This window comes from Hemiscyllium ocellatum, chromosome 9 (assembly GCF_020745735.1).
Source record: "Hemiscyllium ocellatum isolate sHemOce1 chromosome 9, sHemOce1.pat.X.cur, whole genome shotgun sequence".
Lineage (NCBI taxonomy): Eukaryota > Metazoa > Chordata > Chondrichthyes > Orectolobiformes > Hemiscylliidae > Hemiscyllium > Hemiscyllium ocellatum.
In genome coordinates, this window is record NC_083409.1 from 112,728,365 (window position 1) to 112,749,075 (window position 20,711).

The window sequence follows — 20,711 nt, forward strand, 5'->3', positions numbered from 1 at the left end:
TCAGTATCTCTCCAGCAGCTTCCCTTCCACCAACGTCAGACTCACTGGTCTATAATTGCTTGGATTATCCCTGCTACCCTTCTTAAACAATGGGACAACATTAGCAATTCTCTAGTCCTCTGGACCTTACTTGTGTTCGAGGATGCTGCAAAGATATCTTTTAAGGCCCCAGTTATTTTCTCTCTCGCTTCCCTCAGTAACCTGAGATAGATCCTATTCAGACCTGGGGTCTTGGGACTAGATTAGGTTAGGATATTCTGGTTGGCATGGACGAGTTGGACTGAAGGGTCTGTTTCTGTGCTGTACATCTCTATGACTATGACTTGTCCACCTTAATGCCTTTTAGAATACCCAACATTTCATCACTTCTTATGCCAATATGACCAAGAGTACTCAAACATCTATCTCGAACCTCAATATCCATAATGTCCCTCTCCTCAGTGAATACCGATACAAAGTACTCGTTAAGACTATCACCCATTTTCTCTGACTCCAAGCATAACTTCTCTCCTTTGCCCTCGAGTGGGCCAATCCTTTCCCTCGTTACCCTCTTGCTCCTTATATATGAATAAAAGGCTTTGGGATTTTCCTTAACCCTGTTTGCTAAACATATTTCATAGAGTCATAGAGATGTACAGCATGGAAACAGACCTTTCGGTCCAACCTGTCCATGCTGACCAGATCTCCCAACCCAATCTAATCCCACCTGACAGCACCCAGCCCATATCCCTCCATATGCCCACCCAAATGCCTCTTAAATGTTGCAATTGTACCAGCCTCCATCACATCCTCTGGCAGCTCATCCCATACACATACCACCCTCTGCGTGAAAAGGTTGCCCCTTAGGTCTCTTTTATATCTTTCCCCTCTCACCCTAAACCTATGCCCTCTAGTTCTGGATTCCCCGACCCCAGGGAAAAGACTTTGCCTATTTATCCTATCCATGTTCCTCAATTTTGTAAACCTCTATAAGGTCACCCCTCAGCCTCTGACGCTCCAGGGAAAACAGCCCCAGCCTATTCAACCACTCCCTGTAGCTCAGATCCTCCAACCCTGGCAACATCCTTGTAAATCATTTCTGAACCCTTTCAAGTTTCACAACATCTTTCCGATAGGAAGGAGACCAGAATTGCACGCAATATTCCAACAGTGGCCTAACCAATGTCCTGTACAGCCGCAACATGACCTCCCAACTCCTGTACTCAATATATTGACCAATAAAGGAAAGCATACCAAACACCTTCTTCACTATCCTATCTACCTGTGACTCCACTTTCAAAGAGCTATGAACCTGCACTCCAAGGTCTCTTTGTTCAGCAACACTCCCTAGGACCTTACCATTAAGTGTATAAGTCCAGCACTGCACATTTATCTGAATTAAACTCCAGCTGCCACTTCTCAGCTCATTGGCCCATCTGCTCCAGATCCTATTGTAATCTGAGGTAATCCTCTTCGCTGTCCACTCCACCTCCAATTTCAGTGTCATCTGCAAACTTACTAACTGTACCTCTTACGCTCGCATCCAAATCATTTATGTAAACGACAAAAAGTCGAGGGCCCAGTACCAGTCTTGTGGCACTCCACTGGTCACAGGCCTCCAGTTTGAAAAACAACCATCCACCATCACCCTCTGTCTTCTACCTTTGATCCAGTTCTGTATCCAAATGGCTAATTCTCCCTGTATTCCATGAGATCTAACCTTGCTAATCAGTCTCCCATGGGGAACCTTGTCGAACGCCTTAATGAAGTCCATATAGATCACATCTACTGCTCTGCCTTCATCAAACTTTGTTGCTACTTCTTCAAAAAACTCAGTCAAGTTTGTGAGACATGATTTCCCACGCACAAAGCCATGTTGACTATCTTGAATCAGTAATTGCCTTTCCAAATACATGTACATCCTGTCCCTCAGGATTCCCTCCAACAACTTGCCCACCACCGTGTTCAGGCTCACTGGTCTATAGTTCCCTGGCTTGTCCTTACCACCCTTCTTAAACAGTGGCACCACGTTAGCCAACCTCCAGTCTTCCGGCACCTCACCTGTGACTATCGATGATACAAATATCTCAGCAAGAAGCCCAGAAACACTTCTCTAGCGTCCCACAGAGTTCTTGGGTACACCTGATCAGGTCCTGGGGATTTATCCACCTTTAACCATTTCAAGACATCCAGCACTTCCTCAACAGTGAATTTCACAACTAATCTTGGAGGAACCTGTTTGGGCGAAGTTCACAGCACAGAATCCGATAAGTTCATTGTTGTTTTAAGTGTGTCCAAGAGAAAGGCTGCAGTAGTGAGTAAAGTGGATTCTTTCTTGGTTATATGTTTTTGGAGATATGTCTCTTGATTAAACTTAAAATATAAGCCATAACTATTAATTTAACCTGGGGCAGTATTTGTAGAGGAATAAGACGGTGTTATTTTCTGGGTCTGTAGATTGTGAAGGAGCAAAAATGGTCTTCAATAGAGTGAAATGTACTTCTTGTCAGACGTGGGAGTTTAAAGAGAGTTTAAGGGTTACTGCGGATTATATCTGCCATAAATGCTGTCGGCTGCGAATCTTATCAGATCGAGTGGATCAGTTGGAGAGACAGATAGAAGCGATGAGGAATTTGCAACAGCAACAGTATGTGATAAGAGTAGGTTAAGTTTTGCACTTTCTCTGGTAGGTACATCCACATACTGAATCAGAAAATTGTCTTGTACACACTTAAGAAATTCCTCTCCATCTAAACCTTTAACACTATGGCAGTCCCAGTCGATGTTTGGAAAGTTAAAATCCCCTACCATAACCACCCTATTATTCTTACAGATAGCTGAGATCTCCTTACAAGTTTGTTTCTTAATTTCTCTCTGACTATTCGGGGGTCGATAATACAATCCCAATAAAGTGATCATCCCTTTCTTATTTCTCAGTTCCACCCAAATAACTTCCCTGGATGTATTCCCAGGAATATCCTCCCTCAGCACAGCTGTAATGCTATCCCTTATCAAAAATGCCACCACTCCCCCTCCTCTCTTGCCTCCCTTTCTATCCTTCCTGTAGCATTTGTATCCTGGAACATTAAGCTGCCAGTCCTGTCCATCCCTGAGCCATGTTTCTGTAATTGCTATGATATCCCAGTCCCATGTTCCTAACCATGCCCTGAATGCATCTGCCTTCCCTGTTAGACCCCTTGCATTGAAATAAATGCAGTTTAATTTATTAGTCCTACCTTGTCCCTGCCTGCCCTGACTGTTTGACTCACTTCTGTTCTCAGCTGTACCCGTCTCAGATCGATCTCGTTCCTCACTATCTCCCTGGGCACCACCCCCACCTTACTAGTTTAAATCCTCCCAAGCAGTTCTAGCAAATTTCCCTGCCAGTATATTAGTCCCCTTCCAATTTAGGTGCAATCCATCCTTCCTGTACAGGTCACTTCTACCCCAAAAGAGATTCCAATGATCCAAAAATGTGAATCCTTCTCCCATACACCAGCTCCTCAGCCATGCATTCATCTGCTCTATCCTCCTATTCCTGCCCTCACTAGCTCGTAGCACTGGGAATAATCCAGATATTACTACCCTTGAGAACCTCCTTTTTAAATTCCTGCCTAACTCTCTGTAATCTCCCTTCAGAGTCTCAACCTTTTCCCTTCCTATGTTGTTGGTTCCAATGTGGACAATGACCTCCTGCTGGCCCCTCTCCCCCGTGAGAACATTCTGCACCCTCTCTGAGACATCCTTGATCCTGGCACCAGGGAAACAACACACCATTCTGCTTTTTCTCTGCTGGCCACAGAAACGTCTGTCTGTACCTCGGACTACAGAATCCCCTAACACAATCGATCTCTTGGAAGCCGACGTACCCCTCGTTGCTTAGAGCCAGTCTCAATACCAGAAACTTGGCTGTTCGTGCTACATTCCCATGAGGATCCATCACCCCCTACATTTTCCAAAACAGCATACCTGTTTGAAATGGGTATATCCACAAAAGACTCCTGCCCTAGGTGCTGACCTCTCTCACCCTTCCTGGATTTAATCCATCTATGTGACTGTATCTGAGACTTTCCCTCATGATCCCTTTTAATTCCTTGTTTCAGATTGGTCCTGCATTTCCAATTTTCTTCCAAAGCTTTGTCTGTTTTCGGTCTCCTAGATCTTATGTATGCTCCCTTTTTCCTCTTATCTTGTCTCACAATTTCACCTGTCATCCATGGTTCCCTCAGCTTGCAGTTTCTATTCCCCATTTTCACAGGGGCATGTCTATCCTGAACTCTAATCAACCTATCTTTAAAAGCCTGCCAAATATCAAATGTGGATATACCCTCAAACAGCTGCTCCCAATCCACATTCCCCAGCTCCTACTGAATTTAGCTATAGTTGGCCTTCCCCCATTTTAGCACTCTTCCTTTAGGACCACTCTCATCTTTGCCCATGACTATTCTAAAACTTATCAAATTGTGATCACTATTCCCAAAGTAATCCCCCACTGAAACTTCAGCCACCTGGCCGGGCTCATTCCCCAACACCAGGTCCAGTATGGCCCCTTCCCGAGGTAGCGGGGATCTCCTGGTTGGTCTGTGGGAGAAGTGAAAGCAGTTGGCGGCTGGAAGGAAGGGTCAGTCAGTGAAATGGACGGGAGGGGGGAATGGGAAGGGAGGTTATTTGAAATTGGAGAACTCAATGTTGAGTCCTCCGGGCTGAAGGTTGCCCAGGCGGTTGTTCCTCCAATTTGTGATCTGATTCGCTGTGGCAATGGAGGATGCAGGTTTTGAACAACATGCTTTCTGTCCCCCCATCACCCAGACAGCCCTCTACCCCTCCACTGCTCTAAAACCATCCCCTCCAAACGCATTAAAGACAGGGTCCTCATTGTCCTCACTAACCACCACACCAGTCTCTACATCAGGGAGACCAAACGTAAACTCAGAGCACATTCTGCGAGCATCTCAGTGGGTCCCACAGGGGCCACCCTGACCTAGCAGTCACCACCCACTTTAATTCCCCTTCCCACTCCCTTTCCGACATGACCACCTTGGGCCACATCCATTGCCAGAACGATCCTAACTGCAAATTGGAGGAACCACACCTCATCTTCCGCCTGGAGGACTCAACACTGAGTACACCAATTTCAAATAACCCCCCTTCCCACCTCCGACTCCCTTCCCAGCTCCTCCCCAGATGTACCCCCCCTCCCCCACCTCTGTTCCTCTGACCAACCCTTCCTTCCAGCCACCAACCGGATTCACTTCTCCCATCGACCAACCAGGTAGTACCTTCTACCTGTGTTTACCTATCCCTACCTCACCATCCTGCCACCCCCTCCCCACTCAATCTCCCCCCCCCCAACTTTATCTGCAGCTCCCCTGCCACCCACGCCCAAGCCTGAAAAAGGGTTACACCTGAGACGTTGACTTCTCTACTTCCTGATGCTGCCTGGCTTGTTGTGTTCCCCCAGCCTCCTGCCTGTCCCTCCTGATGCTGCCTGGCTTGCTGTGTTCCCCCAGCCTCCTGCCTGTCCCTCCTGATGCTGCCTGGCTTGCTGTGTTCCCCCAGCCTCCTGCCTGTCCCTCCTGATGCTGCCTGGCTTGCTATGTTCCCCCAGTCTCCTGCCTGTCCCTCCTGATGCTGCCTGGCTTGCTGTGTTCCCCCAGCCTCCTGCCTGTCCCTCCTGATGCTGCCTGGCTTGCTGTGTTCTCCCAGCCTCCTGCCTGTCCCTCCTGATGCTGCCTGGCTTGCTGTGTTCTCCCAGTCTCCTGCCTGTCCCTCCTGATCTCCCAGCCTCCTGCTTGTCTACCTTGGATTCCAGCATCTGCGGGGTTTTCTGTCTCTAGGATTGAATGAAGGAGCAGACCCGATGGGCTGAATGACCTAATTTCTGTTCCTATGTTTTGTGGTCTTATTTCCCTCCTTAACCGCCATTTGTGCAGCAGATGGGTTTTTACCATAACCAACAGTAGTGTTGTTGTTAGACCAGATTGCTAATAAATTCAAGTATCACCATCTGCCATGATGGGATTCAAGTCTATGCTCCTAGAACCTTACCTTGGGACTCTTGCTTACTAGTTGAGCTGAAAATGTGTTGCTGGAAAAACGCAGCAGGTCAGGCAGCATCCAAGGAACAGGAGAATCGACATTTCGGGCATAAACCCTTCTTCACTCCTGCTCCTCGGATGCTGCCTGACCTGCTGCGCTTTTCCAGCAACACATTTTCAGCTCAGATATCCAGCATCTGCAGTCCTCACTTTTTCACTCTTGCTTACTAGCCCCATGACCCAACTACGACATCAGTGCCCCCCCCCCCATTCTCCTCATCGAGGTTAAAAATACCACCCCTTATTTTTAAACAGTGACTCCCTGGTTCTAGAATCTTCTACAAGAGGAAACAGCCTTTCCTGGTTATGGACCGAGAAGGATCTTCTTTAGTTGAAAGAAATCATCTCTTCCTCCTGCAAGTTCCAGCTGCAATAACTCTATCCTGGCCAACACGTCCTCACCCAGCCCAGGATATTGAACCTTTTCTGATCTGCGTCCAATGCATGTCCATCCTTCCTTAGGAAAGGGAACCAGTCCTGTGCACAGGACTCCAGATGTAGCCTCACCGGCATGTGGACAAGACCCTCTCCCTACTCTTGCATTCAATTCCATTCACAATAAAACATAACATTCTATTATTCTAGGGGATATAGATTAGATTACTTGCAGTGTGGAAACAGGTCCTTCGGCCCAACAAGTCCACACCGACCCGCCGAAGCGTACCCCACCCATACCCCTACATTTACCCCTTACCTAACACTACGGGCAATTTAGCATGGCCAATTCACCTGACCCGCACATCGTTGGACTGTGGGAGGAAACCGGAGCACCCGGAGGAAACCCACGCAGACACGGGGAGAATGTGCAAACTCCACACAGTCAGTCGCCTGAGTCGGGAATTGAACCCGGGTCTCAGGCGCTGTGAGGCAGCAGTGCTAACCACTGTGCCACCGTGCCACCCACCCTAAAGAGGGAGTGGAGGACCTGTGTGCGCGTACATCATTGATGGTGGCAGGACAGATAGACAAAGAGGTTAATAAAGTTGGTTTTATAAATAGGGCACAGAGTACAAGAGCAGGGAGCCCATGGTGACCTTGTATTAAACCCTGGTTTGGGCTCATCTGGAATCTTCCTTCTGAGGACTCCATTTCAGGAAGAATGGAAAGGCATTGGACAGGGTGCAGGAAAGATTCAGGGAATGCTCCCAGTATGTGGATCATCAGTTATGAGGACCGTTCAGGATAATTCACACTGTCCGCCTTAGAAAAAAGAAGGTCGAGAGGAGATTTTATCTATTCAGAACAGAGAAGAGAAAAATATTTCCCACTGGGAGAAGGATCAACAACACGGGAGGGCACAAGGTTCAGGTACTTGGCAAAAGATGCAGTGGCAGCAGGAAGAGGAATACTTTGACCCAAAGTGTGTACTTGGGATTTGGCATGCACTGCCTGAGAGTGTGATGGAGGCATGGTCAACCCAAAAATTCAGCAGAGAATTGGTTTGGGATCAGAAAAGGGAGCGAGTGAAGAGGAACAGGAGAAGGCAGAGGTGAGGCACCAGAACAGACATGATGGACCGAATGGTTTCTGTACTGTAGCCATACAGGGATTCTTTGAATATTCATTGGATGCAAATGCATTAGAAATGACACCTCCCCAACACAGCATCAACTTGCACAGAGTGAGATCCAACTCGACACAAACAGATTACTGACTTTATCTCCCAACGTGAACCCACAGTCGTAATTTCAAAATGTTAGCTCCCACCTTCTTCATCACATTTCCTACTCTGGGAGTCACTACTCAATTCCTCTCTTAGTTACAGGCATTTGGAAGAGATTACATATTTTTCCTTTTTTGGAACTGTAGACGGATATGGAATTTAGGAACAGCTCAAACTGAAATATCAGGATAGTTTTGCAACTTGAAAATTAAGCGCTGCATTTTTTGGGCCGTGTAATTCAATGTTGTTTTTTTGAAGTCCTGTTTGAGAGAATTTGAGACCGAGAGGCATCAAGAGACATTTGAATAAGGAAATCCTGCCTGACAACAGTCCTGGCACTGGTTCAGCTGCATAGTATTAAAGGCTCAAAGTGTCAGGCAGCAGAGAGAGAAACCTCCAGAATTTGAGGACAGAAAGCATCCATCTCTCCCTCACTCTCACTCTCTCTCTCTTCCTCCCCCTCACTATCTCTGTCTCCCTCACTCTGTGAGATATAGACAGAGACTTAAAATAAATAATGTTAACGAGACCTCACTCCACCTGATCAACTATTCACCCAACAAACTTATCCTCAAAATCCAGGTTTTTGAGCTATGGAATTTTGTGTTGCCTGACCACATTCTTACTCAAAGTAAAACTATCTCGTTTTATTCTTTAGGTGAAAGTGAGGATTGCAGCTGCTGAAGATCAGAGTCGAGAGTGGAGCAGGTCAGGCAGCGTCTGAGGAGCTGGAAAAAAATCAACGCTTCAGGCAAAAGCCCTTCAGTCACAGGATGTGGGCATTGCTGGCTAGGCAATTGCCTGTCCTTAATTGCCCAGTGGTTAGTTAAGAATCAACCAGATGTTGGCCAGATCGGGTAAGGATGGCAGATATCCTTCTCTAATTAGCGAACCAGATGGGCTTTTCCGACAATCGGAAATAGACTCATGGTCATCTTTAGACTCTTAATTTCAGAGTTTTATTGAATTCAAATTTCACCATCTGCTGGGGCAGGATTTGAACCCTGGCCCCCAGAAAGCTACCTGGGTCTCTGGATTAACAGTTCAACAATAATACCATGAGGCCGTCCCCTCCCCTTGTTTTCTTTATTGTGAGTGCGTGTGTGTGCATGTCTGTGTGTGCGTGTGTTTTTTGAAGGGATATACAGGGGAACCTCGATTATCTGAAGGACACGGGTGGGCAGTATTTCGTTCAATAGACAATAGACAATAGGTGCAGGAGTAGGCCATTCTGCCCTTCGAGCCTGCACCACCATTCAATATGATCAAGTCTGATCATCCTTAATCAGTATCCTGTTCCTGCCTTATCTCCATGACCCTTGAATCCACAATCCTTGAGTGCTCTATCCAACTCTTTCTTAAATTAATCCAGAGACTGGGCCTCCACTGCCCTCTGGGGCAGAGCATTCCACACAGCCACCATTCTCTGGGTGAAGATGTTTCTCCTCATCTCTGTCCTAAATGGTCTACCCCGTATTTTTAAGCTGTGTCTTCTGGTTCGGCACTCACCCATCAGCGGAAACATGTTTCCTGCTGCCAGAGTGTCCAATCCTTTCATAATCTTATATGTCTCAATTATATCCCCTCTCAGTCTTCTTAGCTCAAGGGTATACAAGCCCAGTCGCTCCAGTCTTTCAGTGTAAGGTAATCCCTCCATTCCAGGAATTGACCTCGTGAACCTATGCTGCACTCCCTCAATAGCCAGAATGTCTTTCCTCAAATTTGGAGACCAGAACTGCACACAGTACTCCAGGTGTGGTCTCACCAGGGCCCTGTACAGCTGCAGAAGAACACCTGCATGCTTACCTTCAGTGACTGGTGTACAAGAACACCCAGATCTCTCTGTACTGCCCCTTTACCTAAATTGATTCCATTTAGGTAGTAATCTGCCTTCCTGTTCTTGCCACCAAAGTGGATAACCATACATTTATCCACATTAAACTGCATCTGCCATGCATCTGACCACTCACCTAACTTGTCCAGGTCACCCTGTAATCTCCTAACATCCTCCTCACATTTCACCCTGCCACCCAGCTTTGTATCATCAGCAAATTTGCTAATGTTATTAATAATACCATCTTCTATATCATTAACATATATTGTAAAAAGCTGTGGTCCCAGTACTGATCCCTGCGGTACCCCACTGGTCACTGCCTGCCATTCCAAAATGGAGCCGCTTATCACTACTCTTTGTTTCATATCAGCCAACCAACTTTCAATCCAAGTTAGTACTTTGCCCCCAATACCATGCGCCCTAATTTTGCTCACTAACCTCCTATGTGGGACTTTATCAAAAGCTTTCTGAAAGTTCAGTTAATCTTGCCGAATAATCCGATATTTGGATAATCAAATGCCGGATAATTGAGGTTCCTCTGTAGTTTAAGTTGTACAGTATTAGATTAAAAGCCATTCCATTTCTCCATCCTTTGTTAAACGTAATATAACAAATAGTTATTTATCTGTTAATGATAAAACTTAGTGTGAATTTCCTTTATCCCAAATGGCGGCCAGCCTGGTAAATTTACATTTTGGTGGTTTCACTGGGATTTTATTCATTTTGAGGCAGCCTGTGGGGCAGGATTCATGGCGTGCCCTTTCAAGTTAAAGTAGAACACAACAATAGAGGTAGAATTCAAGTTTACAAAAGTGTAAAATCTAACATCTGTGAAGCGTTTAAGTTGATGTTATCCTTACAAAGTAAGACACGCAGGCAGAATTGAAGTTGGAATGATGTTGCGATGAGAAGATTATACTGTTTCAGACACAGCTGATATAACAGAAATTTGCATTGGATTTCTCCCAGGTTTAACACAAAACAAACAACATTGGAAGATATGCTAAAACTTGTTAAATGGAAATATCATTTTGCCAAGGAATTAGTCTCACAAATAAGCTATAGGTATATCAGGAAGAAAAGAATTACTGGAGTAACTTTTAGTTTAGTGATGGAAAGGGACAGGTACATGCCACCGCACAGGAGTTATAGATGGGGACTGTCAATTATAATGTGATTAGGCAAGACTTAGGAGGCATAGACTGGGGTAGCAAAATGCAGGGGATGGGGACAATCGAAATGTGGAGCTGGTTTAAGGAACAGATATTGCGTGTCTTTGATAGGTATGTCCCTGTCAGGCAGGGAGGAAGTGATAAGGTAAGGGATCTGTGGTTTACGAAATAAATTGTATCACTTGTTAAGCAGAAGAGGGAGGCTTATGTGACGTTGAGGCAAGATGGTTCAGATGAAACGATGGAGAGGTACAGATTAGCGAGAAAGGATTTAAAGGGAGAGTTGAGAAGAGCGAGGAGGGGACATGATCAGTCTTTGGCCGGTAGAATAAAAGAGAACCCTAAAGCTTTCTATAGGTGTGTGAGGAATAAAAGGATGATGAAGGTAGGAATAGGGCCAGGCAAAGACAGAAGTGGGAAGTTGTGTGTGGACCCTGTGGAGATCAGAGAGGTGCTAAATAAATAATTCTCATCTGTTTTCATTCAGAAAAAGGAGAATATTGTAGAGGAGAAAACTGACTTACAGATTACTAGACTAGAAGGTGTGAAAGTAGACAAGTCCCTTGAGCTGGATGGGATATATCCGGGGATCTTCTGGGAAGTTAGGGAGGAGATGGCGGAGCCTTTGGCCTTGATCTTTGAGTTGTCATTGTCTCCAGGTTTAGTACCAGAGGACTGGAGGATTGCAAATGTTGTGCCCTTGTTCAAGAAGGGCAGTAGAGATGACCCAGGTTATTATAAAGCTCTACATCTGTTGTAGGAAATGTTTTGGAAGGGATTGTAAGAGATAGGGTTTATAATCATCTAGCAAGCAACAATTTGATTGGAGGTAGTCAACATGGTTTCGTCAAGGGCAGGTCGTTCCTCACAAACCTCATTGAGCCTTTTGAGAAGGTGACCAAGCATGTAAATGAGGGTAGGGCAGTTGACATAGTATACATGGACTTCAGTAAAGCCTTTGATAAGATTCCACATGGTAGACCTTTGAAGAAAATGTTGAGAATTGGGATTGAGGGTGATTTAGCAATTTGGATTAGAAACTGGTTTTCTGAAATAAGGCAGCGAGTGGTGGTTGATGGAAAATATTCAGCCTGGAGTCCGGTTACTCGTGGTGTGCCGCAAGGATCTGTTTTGGGACCACTGCTGTTTGTCAGTTTTATAAATGACGTAGACGCAGGCATAGGTGGATGGATTAGTAAATTTGCAGACGACACTAAAGTCAGTGGAGTGGTGGACAGTGTGGAAGAATGTTGTAGGTTGCAGGGGGACTTGGATAAACTGCAGAATTGGGCTGAGAGGTGGCAAATGGAGTTCAATGCAGCTAAATGTGAGGTGATGCACTTTGGGAAGAATAATGGGAAGGCAGAGTACTGGGTCAATGGAAAGATTCTTGGTAGTGTGGATGTGCAGAGAATCTTGGTGTCCATGTACATAGATCCCTAAAAGTTGCCACCCAGGTTGATAGTGCTGTTAAGAAGGCATATGGTTGTTAGGATTTATTGGTAGAGGGATTGAGTTCTGGAGCCATGATGTCATGGACAAATGGACAAAACGCTACTGTGGCCTCACTTGGAATATTGTGTACAGTTCTGGCTGTCCCATTACAGGAAGGATGTGGAAACATGGAAAAGGTGCAGGGAGATTTACCAGGATGCTGCCTGGAGGGAAGGTCTTGTGAGGAAAGGCTGAGGGACTTGGGTCTGTTCTCATTAGAGAGAAGAAGGCTTAGAGGGGATTGAATAGAAACATACAAGATGATCAGGGAATTAGATAGGGTGGACAGTGAGAATCTTTTTCCTAGGAATGATGACATCTGCTTGTACGAAGGGACATAGCTTCAAATTGAGTGGTGATAGATTTAAGACAGATGTCAGAGGTAGTTTTTTTACACAGAGAGTAGCAGGGGTGTGGTCCGCACTGACCGCGACAGTAGTAGACTCACCAACTTTAAAGGGCAATTGAATGGTCATTGGATAAACATATGGATGAAATTGGAATTGTCTAGGATAACTGGGTTTCAGATTGGTTCCACTGGTCGGTACAACATCGAGGGCCGAAGGGCCTGTGCTGCGCTGTAATGTTCTATGTTCTCCATAATAAGCCACCACAAGGGTCAGTGTCCGATTACACATGCTGCTTTTGACCAAACATGACCAAGTGAGCATGCTCACTGGAAACAGTCCACGTACACCTCTCCTGTAAGTATTGAATTACACAGGGCGGCACAGTGGCTTAGCGGGTAGCACTGCTGCCTCACAGCGCCAGGGACCTGGGTTTGATTCCAGCTTCAGGTTACTGTCTGTGTGGAGTTTGCACATTCGCCCCCGTGTCTGCGTGGGTTTCCTCTGGGTGCTCCGCTTTCCTCCCACAGTCCAAAGATGTGCAGGTCAGGGTGGATTGACCATGGTAAATACAGAGGTAAGATGGAGTGAGTCTGACTGGGATGCTCCTTGGAGGGTTAGTATGGGCTGACTGGCCAGCTCCCATACTGTAGGGATTCTATTCCACCAATGTTGGGATTTTAAATTTCTTACTTTTATTTACAGACCAAGACTCTCTTTATCTCTATACCCTCCTCCAGCCCCTGGACCTACCCAATCTTTCTCACCTCCTCCAGCTCCTACATCCCTCACTATCTCAGTCACCTCCTCCAGCTCCTACATCCCTCACTATCTCAGTCACTTCCTCCAGCTCCTACATCCCTCATTATCTCAGTCACCTCCTCCAGCTCCCACATCCCTCACTATCTCAGTCACCTCCTCCAGCTCCTATATCCCTCACTATCTCAGTCGCATCCTCCAGCTCCTACATCCCTCACTATCTCAGTCACCTCCTCCAGCTCCTTGACCTTCCCAATCTCTGTAACTGCTGTGACTCTAAAACCCTGTAAGACCTCTGCATTATTCTGACCTTGTCAGCATCGCCTGTTTTATTGGGGCACCGTCGGTGGCTGGGCTTTCAGGTGCTGGGCTCCAGGCGGTGGAATTCACCTCCGCCTACTCCTCGTTTACACAGTCCCCTTAAAACCCACCTCTTCGCTGAAACTGCCCATCATGTTTTAGGAGCTCATTGTGGCTTAGTACTTGAGGTGCCTCGGGATATTTTACTGGGTTAGCAGTGCTAGGTAAATGCAAGCTGTTGTTGTTTAATCGATCAAGTGAATATTGGAGTGGGAGAGACAGAGAGAGATGGAGTGGTAGCAATGGGCTATCTACCTTTAGTCAAAGTGATTGGCCTGACCTTCCGAAACTCCCCAACGTCATCCTGAACTAGTAACTGCATTTGGTGAAAACTTCTCTTTGTGAGTTTATAACATTGGGCACCAGAAAATAATCTTAGAAACCTTACCTTGATCCCATCTTTTCCTTGTATTCCATCTTCTCCCACTGGACCTGGCTCTCCCTGGGTGAAAACAAAAGAGAGGTCATTGTTTTTATTGTGGGAAGAGAAAACGTAAAGGGCTGTAGAGTCATCGTGGCACAAAGAGAGACCACTGAGCCCATCAACTCCAGGCTAGTTTGAAGATTTACCCTGTAATTATTATTTGTCTTACTAAAACAAATTGAAAAGATATAAAATGTAGGCGAATGAGTTTGATAGAGTCATAGAGATCTATGGCACAGAGAAAGGTTCTTTAGCTCATTAGCTCTACATTGGTCAAAGCAACCATCTAACATTTCCAATCCTATTTCCCAGCACTTGGCCCATTGCCTGTTTGCTTTGGCCCATCTAAATCCTTCTTCAATGTGCTGTGGGTTTCTGCCTCTCCCACCCGTCCAGGCAGGGAGTTCCAGATTACCTCCCCACTCCACCCCCAGCCGGATGAAAACATTTTTCCTCATATGCTCTGTAAATCTTCTGCCCCTTCCCTTAAACCTAGGCCTTGGGTCACAGATCCCTCCATCAAGCGGAAAGGTTTCCTCCTGCTTATACCCTTCATCACATTCTCCACCTCCATCACGTCCCATCTCAGTCTCCTCTCTTCCAAGGGAAAAGGCCTGGTCCACCCAATCTCTCTCGATCACTGAAACTCTCCAGCCCAGGCAACATCCTGGGAAATCTCCTCCTCTGCTCCGTCCCCAGTGCTATCACATCCACCCAACAATGTGGACTCCAGAACTGCACACCGTGCTCTCGCTGTGTGGGTCGATGTGAATCTCAGGGTTATCAATATAAGACAGTCACTGACGACTCCAAATTGGAATGCAGGAGGAAGCAGAGATTGGGGAGGGTGGGGGGAAAGAGAGAGAGAGAGAGAGAGAGAGAGAGAGAGAGAGAGAGAAAGAGTGAGATGAGAATGTGGGACTCACTGCCACTAGGAGTGGGTGAGGTGAGTAATATCATAGAGTCATAGAGATGTACAGCATTGAAACAGACCTGTTAGTTCAACTTGGAGTAAAAAATGAGGTCTGCAGATGCTGGAGATCACAGCTGCAAATGTGTTGCTGGTCAAAGCACAGCAGGTTAGGCAGCATCTCAGGAATAGAGAATTCGACGTTTCGAGCATAAGCCCTTCAAGGGCTTATGCTCGAAACGTCGAATTCTCTATTCCTGAGATGCTGCCTAACCTGCTGTGCTTTGACCAGCAACACATTTGCAGCTGTTAGTTCAACTTGTCCATGCTGACCAGATATCCTAATCTAATCTAGGCCCATTTACCAGCACTTGGCCTATATCCCTCTAAACCCTTCCTATTCATGTCCCCATCCAGTGCCTTTTAAATGTTGCAATTGTACCAGCCGCCACCACTTTCTCTGGCAGCTCATTCCATACACGCACCACTCTCTGTGTGAAAAAGTTGCCCTTTTAAATCTTTCCCCTCTCACCTTAAACCTATGCCCTCTAGTTCTGGACTCCCCCACCCCAGGGAAAAGACCTTGTCCATTTATCCTATCCATACCCCTCATGATTTTATAAATCTCTCACAGGAACAGGATAAGGCTCCTCAGCCCATCAATCTCCTTCACTTAATGAGATCACAGCTGATTGGACACTTCAATGCTTTTTATCGACGTTATCCTGATAAGCCTTTGATAAACAAAAAGAATCATTAATCTCTATTGAAACATCCACAAAGCCCGATCTTCCCCAGTGCTCTGGAGTACAGAATGCCAAAGGCTCACCACTACCTTTATGATGATCATTCATTATTTCTAAATTGTGCCCCTGGTTCCACATTCCTCATCCAGGGGGGAGTCATCTTAGACCTATCTGTTCTGTCTATCCCTCGAAGTATTTTGTTGGTTTCAATAAGATCACTACTCGCTGTTTGAAACTCTAGAGACTGCAGGGCCAGTCTGTCCAATTCCTCTTCATGGGACCCTCCCACCATCCCGGGAACAAATCTGGGGAACTTTCATTGCACTCCCTCTATGGCAATAATATCTTTCTTGAGATAAAGAGACCAAACCTGCACACAGTGCTCCACATATGGTCTAACCAAGTTCCTGTACAACTGAAGATTTAATATAGATACGCGTGAGGTCTTGCATTTTGGAAAGTCAAATCCAAGTAGGGGTTTCATGGTGAATGGTAGGGCCTTAACGAATGTAGTGGAACAAAGGGACCTTGGAGTTCAGGTTCACAGTTCTCTGAAAGTGGAGTCCCAGGTAGACAGGGCAGTGAGGAAGGCTTTTGGCACACTGGCCTTCATCAGTCAGGGCATTGAGTATAGAAGTTGAGCAGTTATGTTGCAATTATACAAGACGTTGGTGTGGCCGCACCTGGAGTATTGTGATCAGTTTTGGTCACCTTGCTGTAGGAAGGATGTCATTAAACTGGAAAGAGTGCAAAAGAAATTTACAAGGATAATGCCTGGCCTAAAGAGTCTGAGTCATAGGGAGAGGATTGACAGGCTAGGACATTTTCTTTAGAGTGTCGGAGACTGAGGAGGGCCCTTATAGAGGTGTATAAGATCATGAGAGGCATGGATAGGGCGAATGCACTGTCTTTTTCCCAGGGTTGGGGAATCGATGGGCATCAGTTTAAGGTTAGAGGGGAAAGAATAAAAGGGAATCCGAGGGGCAACTGTTTTACACAGAGGGTGGTACGCATATGGAATGAGCTGCCAGTGGAAGTGGTTGAGGCGGGTACATTAACAACATTTCAAAGGCATTTGGACAAATACGTAGATAGAAAAGATTTAGAAGGATATGGACCAAGTGCAGGGAAATGGGGTTAGTGTGGATGGACATTTTGGTCAGCATGAGCCAGTTTGGGCCAAAGGGACTGTCTTTGTGCTGTAGGACTCTATGACTCTATAAAGCAAGGCTTCACTGCTCCTGGACTCAAATCATCTTGTGTTACATTGAAATGGAGGTGCTGGTGTTGGACTGGGGTGGACAACGTCAGAAGTCACATGACACCAGGCAATAGTCCAACAGATTTATTTGAATTCACAAGCTTTCGAAGCGCTGCTCCTTCATCAGGTGAAATGGAGGGAAGGGCACAGGCACAGAATATACAGATGGAGGGATAATGGCAAGATAATCCCAGATAATTAAGAGGGTCAACAGATAAGTACAAATGGTATGAATGAAATGTCTATAGGCTGAATAACAAATCTTTGCAAGTGATCAAAAGTGTTAAATGGAGGTATCAGTAAAATATCAACAGCTGAGTAGAACGTGAAGGGATGCCCAATGACCTGAATAATTAAGGCTACATTGAAGTAGAAGTTGAGTAATGCCATGGAGGGTGACAGTGATTGAGGAGAGGCTGATAGAATGAGATCCCAAGAGCGGGGGAGGATCAGAAAAACCAGCATGGAGCAGATGGGTCAAATGGCCAGTTTCTGTGGATTCTCAGCAATTAAAAGATCTGCAAGATAGTTTTCGAATTCCACACTCTTTCTTCAGAAAACTCTCCTGCTGTGAAGATTTATGACGATAATTGTGTGCTACAACTAACTGAAGCCTGAACTTTGGAAAATTGTTCCATGGATAATTTATTGCCTTTCATGTTGGTGACCCAAAGAGCGAAGATATTCTGAAGTCCATTCCATGTTTTATTTACAACATGATAATATCAGTGTGGTTAACTAAACATGGATTAGGGAATGTTTATAGATCACAACTGTCTTTCCTGATGACTAATGAATGATGAAATTTAAGAAGGAATCTTATCCATTAATGGTGTTGTGTACATAATCCAGAAAAATAAACAACTTGCAGGAGCAGACTCGGGGGAGTGTGTTCCCATGCTTTTGAAATAAAGATAGACAAAATCCCCACTAGATTTATATATAATACATTTCGCAATATCCCAGAGTGTTTGATTGCCAGTCAAATACGTTCTGAAATATGGTCACTGCTGCAAAGTAGGGAGCAAGATGCTCAATTTGTGCATAGCAAGATCCCACAAATAGAAATCTGATCATGACCAGACCATCTGAAACAAAAACAGAAATTTCTGGAGAAACTCAGCAGGTCTCGCAACATCTGCAGAGAAAGAAAGCAGAGTTAACATTCTGAAGCAGGGCCACTGCATTCAAAATATCTCTCTCCACAGAGGCAAAGAGACATGCCGAGTTTTCTGTTTTTGTTTTAGATCTGCATCATCTGCAGTTCCTGGTTTGATTAATCTGTTGTGTGAGGCTGTTAGAGGGATCAATATGGACCAGGGCGCCAGGAAGAATTCGCTACTGTTTATAAAGAATATGGAAAGAGAACATGAACATCAATGGAGCAGGGTTTCAGTCCAAATGCTGGTCTGGAAGAGGGCCCACTGATAGTGCAGTACCTTGTCAGTAACTCAGTACATTCCACTCTTGTCCTACTCCAGGATTCGAGTGCATGAACTGTAGCCTTCTGACTCAGAGGCAAGCCTCTAAACCACAGCTACCATTTAGCTTCAGAGCACTGCAGCAATAACATTGCAGAGTGGACATGTCACCAGCTCTTGCAGTTATCAAAGCAGGAGCCAAAACACCACTCTGGAGAAAACAAAGGCACAAGGTAAAATAGAAACTCAAACTGAAATTGCTGGAGAAGCTCAGCAGGGTCTGTCAAGCATCAGTTCTGAAGAAGGATCACTGACCTCAAACATCAACTTTGATTTCTCTCCACAGATGCTCCAAGACCTGTTGAGTTTCTCCAGCAATTTCTGTTTTGGTTTCTGATTTACAGCATCCGCAGTTGTTTTGGTTTTTATTTAGCACATGGCAAGTTGCTTTGAAAGGCCATAAATCCTCCACTGGTTGGAGTTATTACTTTGGTGCAATCGAGGAATTGCATTTAAAGTGTTCTCAAAACTGAGGCGGTTCAGTAACATTTCAAATTATCAATAAAATGATTTGTATTTTCACAAGAACAAACTTCTGAGAAGGAGCACGGATAGACTAATCAAACACAAGATTCCCTTTTTCATTTGAATAGCACCAGATCCTTTTCTCCATTGTCAAGCTCGGCTCAATATGTTTTATGAATGAGAACCTGGTGCTGTTTTATTGGTGCAGCTGGAATGGAGTAAAAAACACTCCTTAAAAAACCTGGCAGCACTAATAAACATGCCAATTTGTCAGCTGTGATTTAGTGAGCTGAATTCTGAAAATAATGTTAAAAAACATACTGAGCCATTTAGTAGTTTCATGGTGTGTGCTAATCAGTCTCCAAGGAACTTAAATGGGTTTTCACAGAAATTTGTTTCGAAACTAAGGCAGTCACTGCTGCCATCGCTTACACATTTCACAACTTACTGCTTTTAATTTGGGTTCCTCCCAGCTGCTGGGTTTTGTTTTTGTAACAGCTACTACTTTGAATCAAACAAAATACCAACAAAATCACTGACTTGTTGTATCACGCATTGGAAGATTCTGGTAGCATATGATGCTCTTCAGAAATGAAACAAGGAATGTGGCCGTGAATGGGCTGTTTGGACAGGACTCAGACCGTGGTCTTATCTGAACTCACCCTCAAACCGGTTTGTCCTGGTTCTCCAATGTTTCCAGCTGGTCCTAATTCACCCTGTTTTAAAGGAGAGACAAGATCCATTAACATTCCACTTTGAGAAATAAATAAAGTTCATCACATGAGGGAAAGGCAGTGATGTCCTGGTAATGTTACTGGATTAGTAATCCAGAAACCCAGGCAATTTCACCATCAAGGCTGAGAATTTAATTTAAAAAGTAGTGGAATTAAAAGTTGGTCTAACGGTGACTCTGTCAATTGTTGTAAAATCCCAGAGGGTTCACTAACGTCTTTCTGGGAGGCAAATCTGCCACCCTTAACTAGTCTGCGCTGCACGTGAGTCCAGACCCACAGCAATGTGGTTGACTTAACCTTTACAGATGGGTAATAAATGCTGGCCTTGCCACTGTGCCCATATTCCCTGAATGAACAAAAATAATTTGCTCAATTGGTTTGCTTGGTAAACAACTTATTTTTTGTAATTACCACACAGGGTGATCTTGCAAAATGTGCTCAAAAGCTACATCTGAACATACCATCTATTGCTTTACTTGGGTTTCAAACATGGGTACAATTTGGTTTGTTCCCTATTCCTGGCTGCTTTCGAACTGAGTAGCTTGCTCAGCCACAACACATAGCAATTAAGAGCCAATCACATTGCTGTGGGTCTGGAGTCACATACAGGCCAGACTGGGGAAGGATGACAGAGTTTCTTCCCCAAAGGACATTAGTGATCCATTTTCCTGGGCACTGTTACTGAGTCTAGCTTTCCAGTTCGGATTTTAGATTTCTATTTATTTGCCACAGTGTGATTTAAACAAGTGCTTTGGGGCTGTGGATTACAGGCTTGAGGGAGGCGGTAATGTCTCTGAAATAGTTATCCAGAGCATTAGACTAACACTCCGGGGACAAAGGTTCAAATCCCATCATGGAAGATTGTGAAATCTAATACAATAAATTTGAAATTAAAAGCTATTCTAATGGTAATTATTGCTGACTGTTGTATAAACCCTGATGAAGGGCTTTTGCCTGAAACGTTGATTTTCCTGCTCCTCGGAT

General features: G+C 45.1%; 1 protein-coding gene across 1 annotated transcript in view; it reads right to left on the bottom strand.

Moving 5' to 3' along the window:
- The window catches only part of LOC132819201 (collagen alpha-1(XXIV) chain), a 429,304-nt gene that overhangs the window by 83,199 nt on the left and 325,394 nt on the right, over positions 1-20,711 (bottom strand). The window contains exons 35-36 of the mRNA XM_060830653.1: positions 19,656-19,709; positions 14,095-14,148 (exon numbers count right to left, since the gene is read on the bottom strand). Of these exons, the coding sequence (XP_060686636.1) occupies positions 14,095-14,148; positions 19,656-19,709 (108 nt within the window). The remainder of the gene's footprint in view (positions 1-14,094; positions 14,149-19,655; positions 19,710-20,711) is intronic.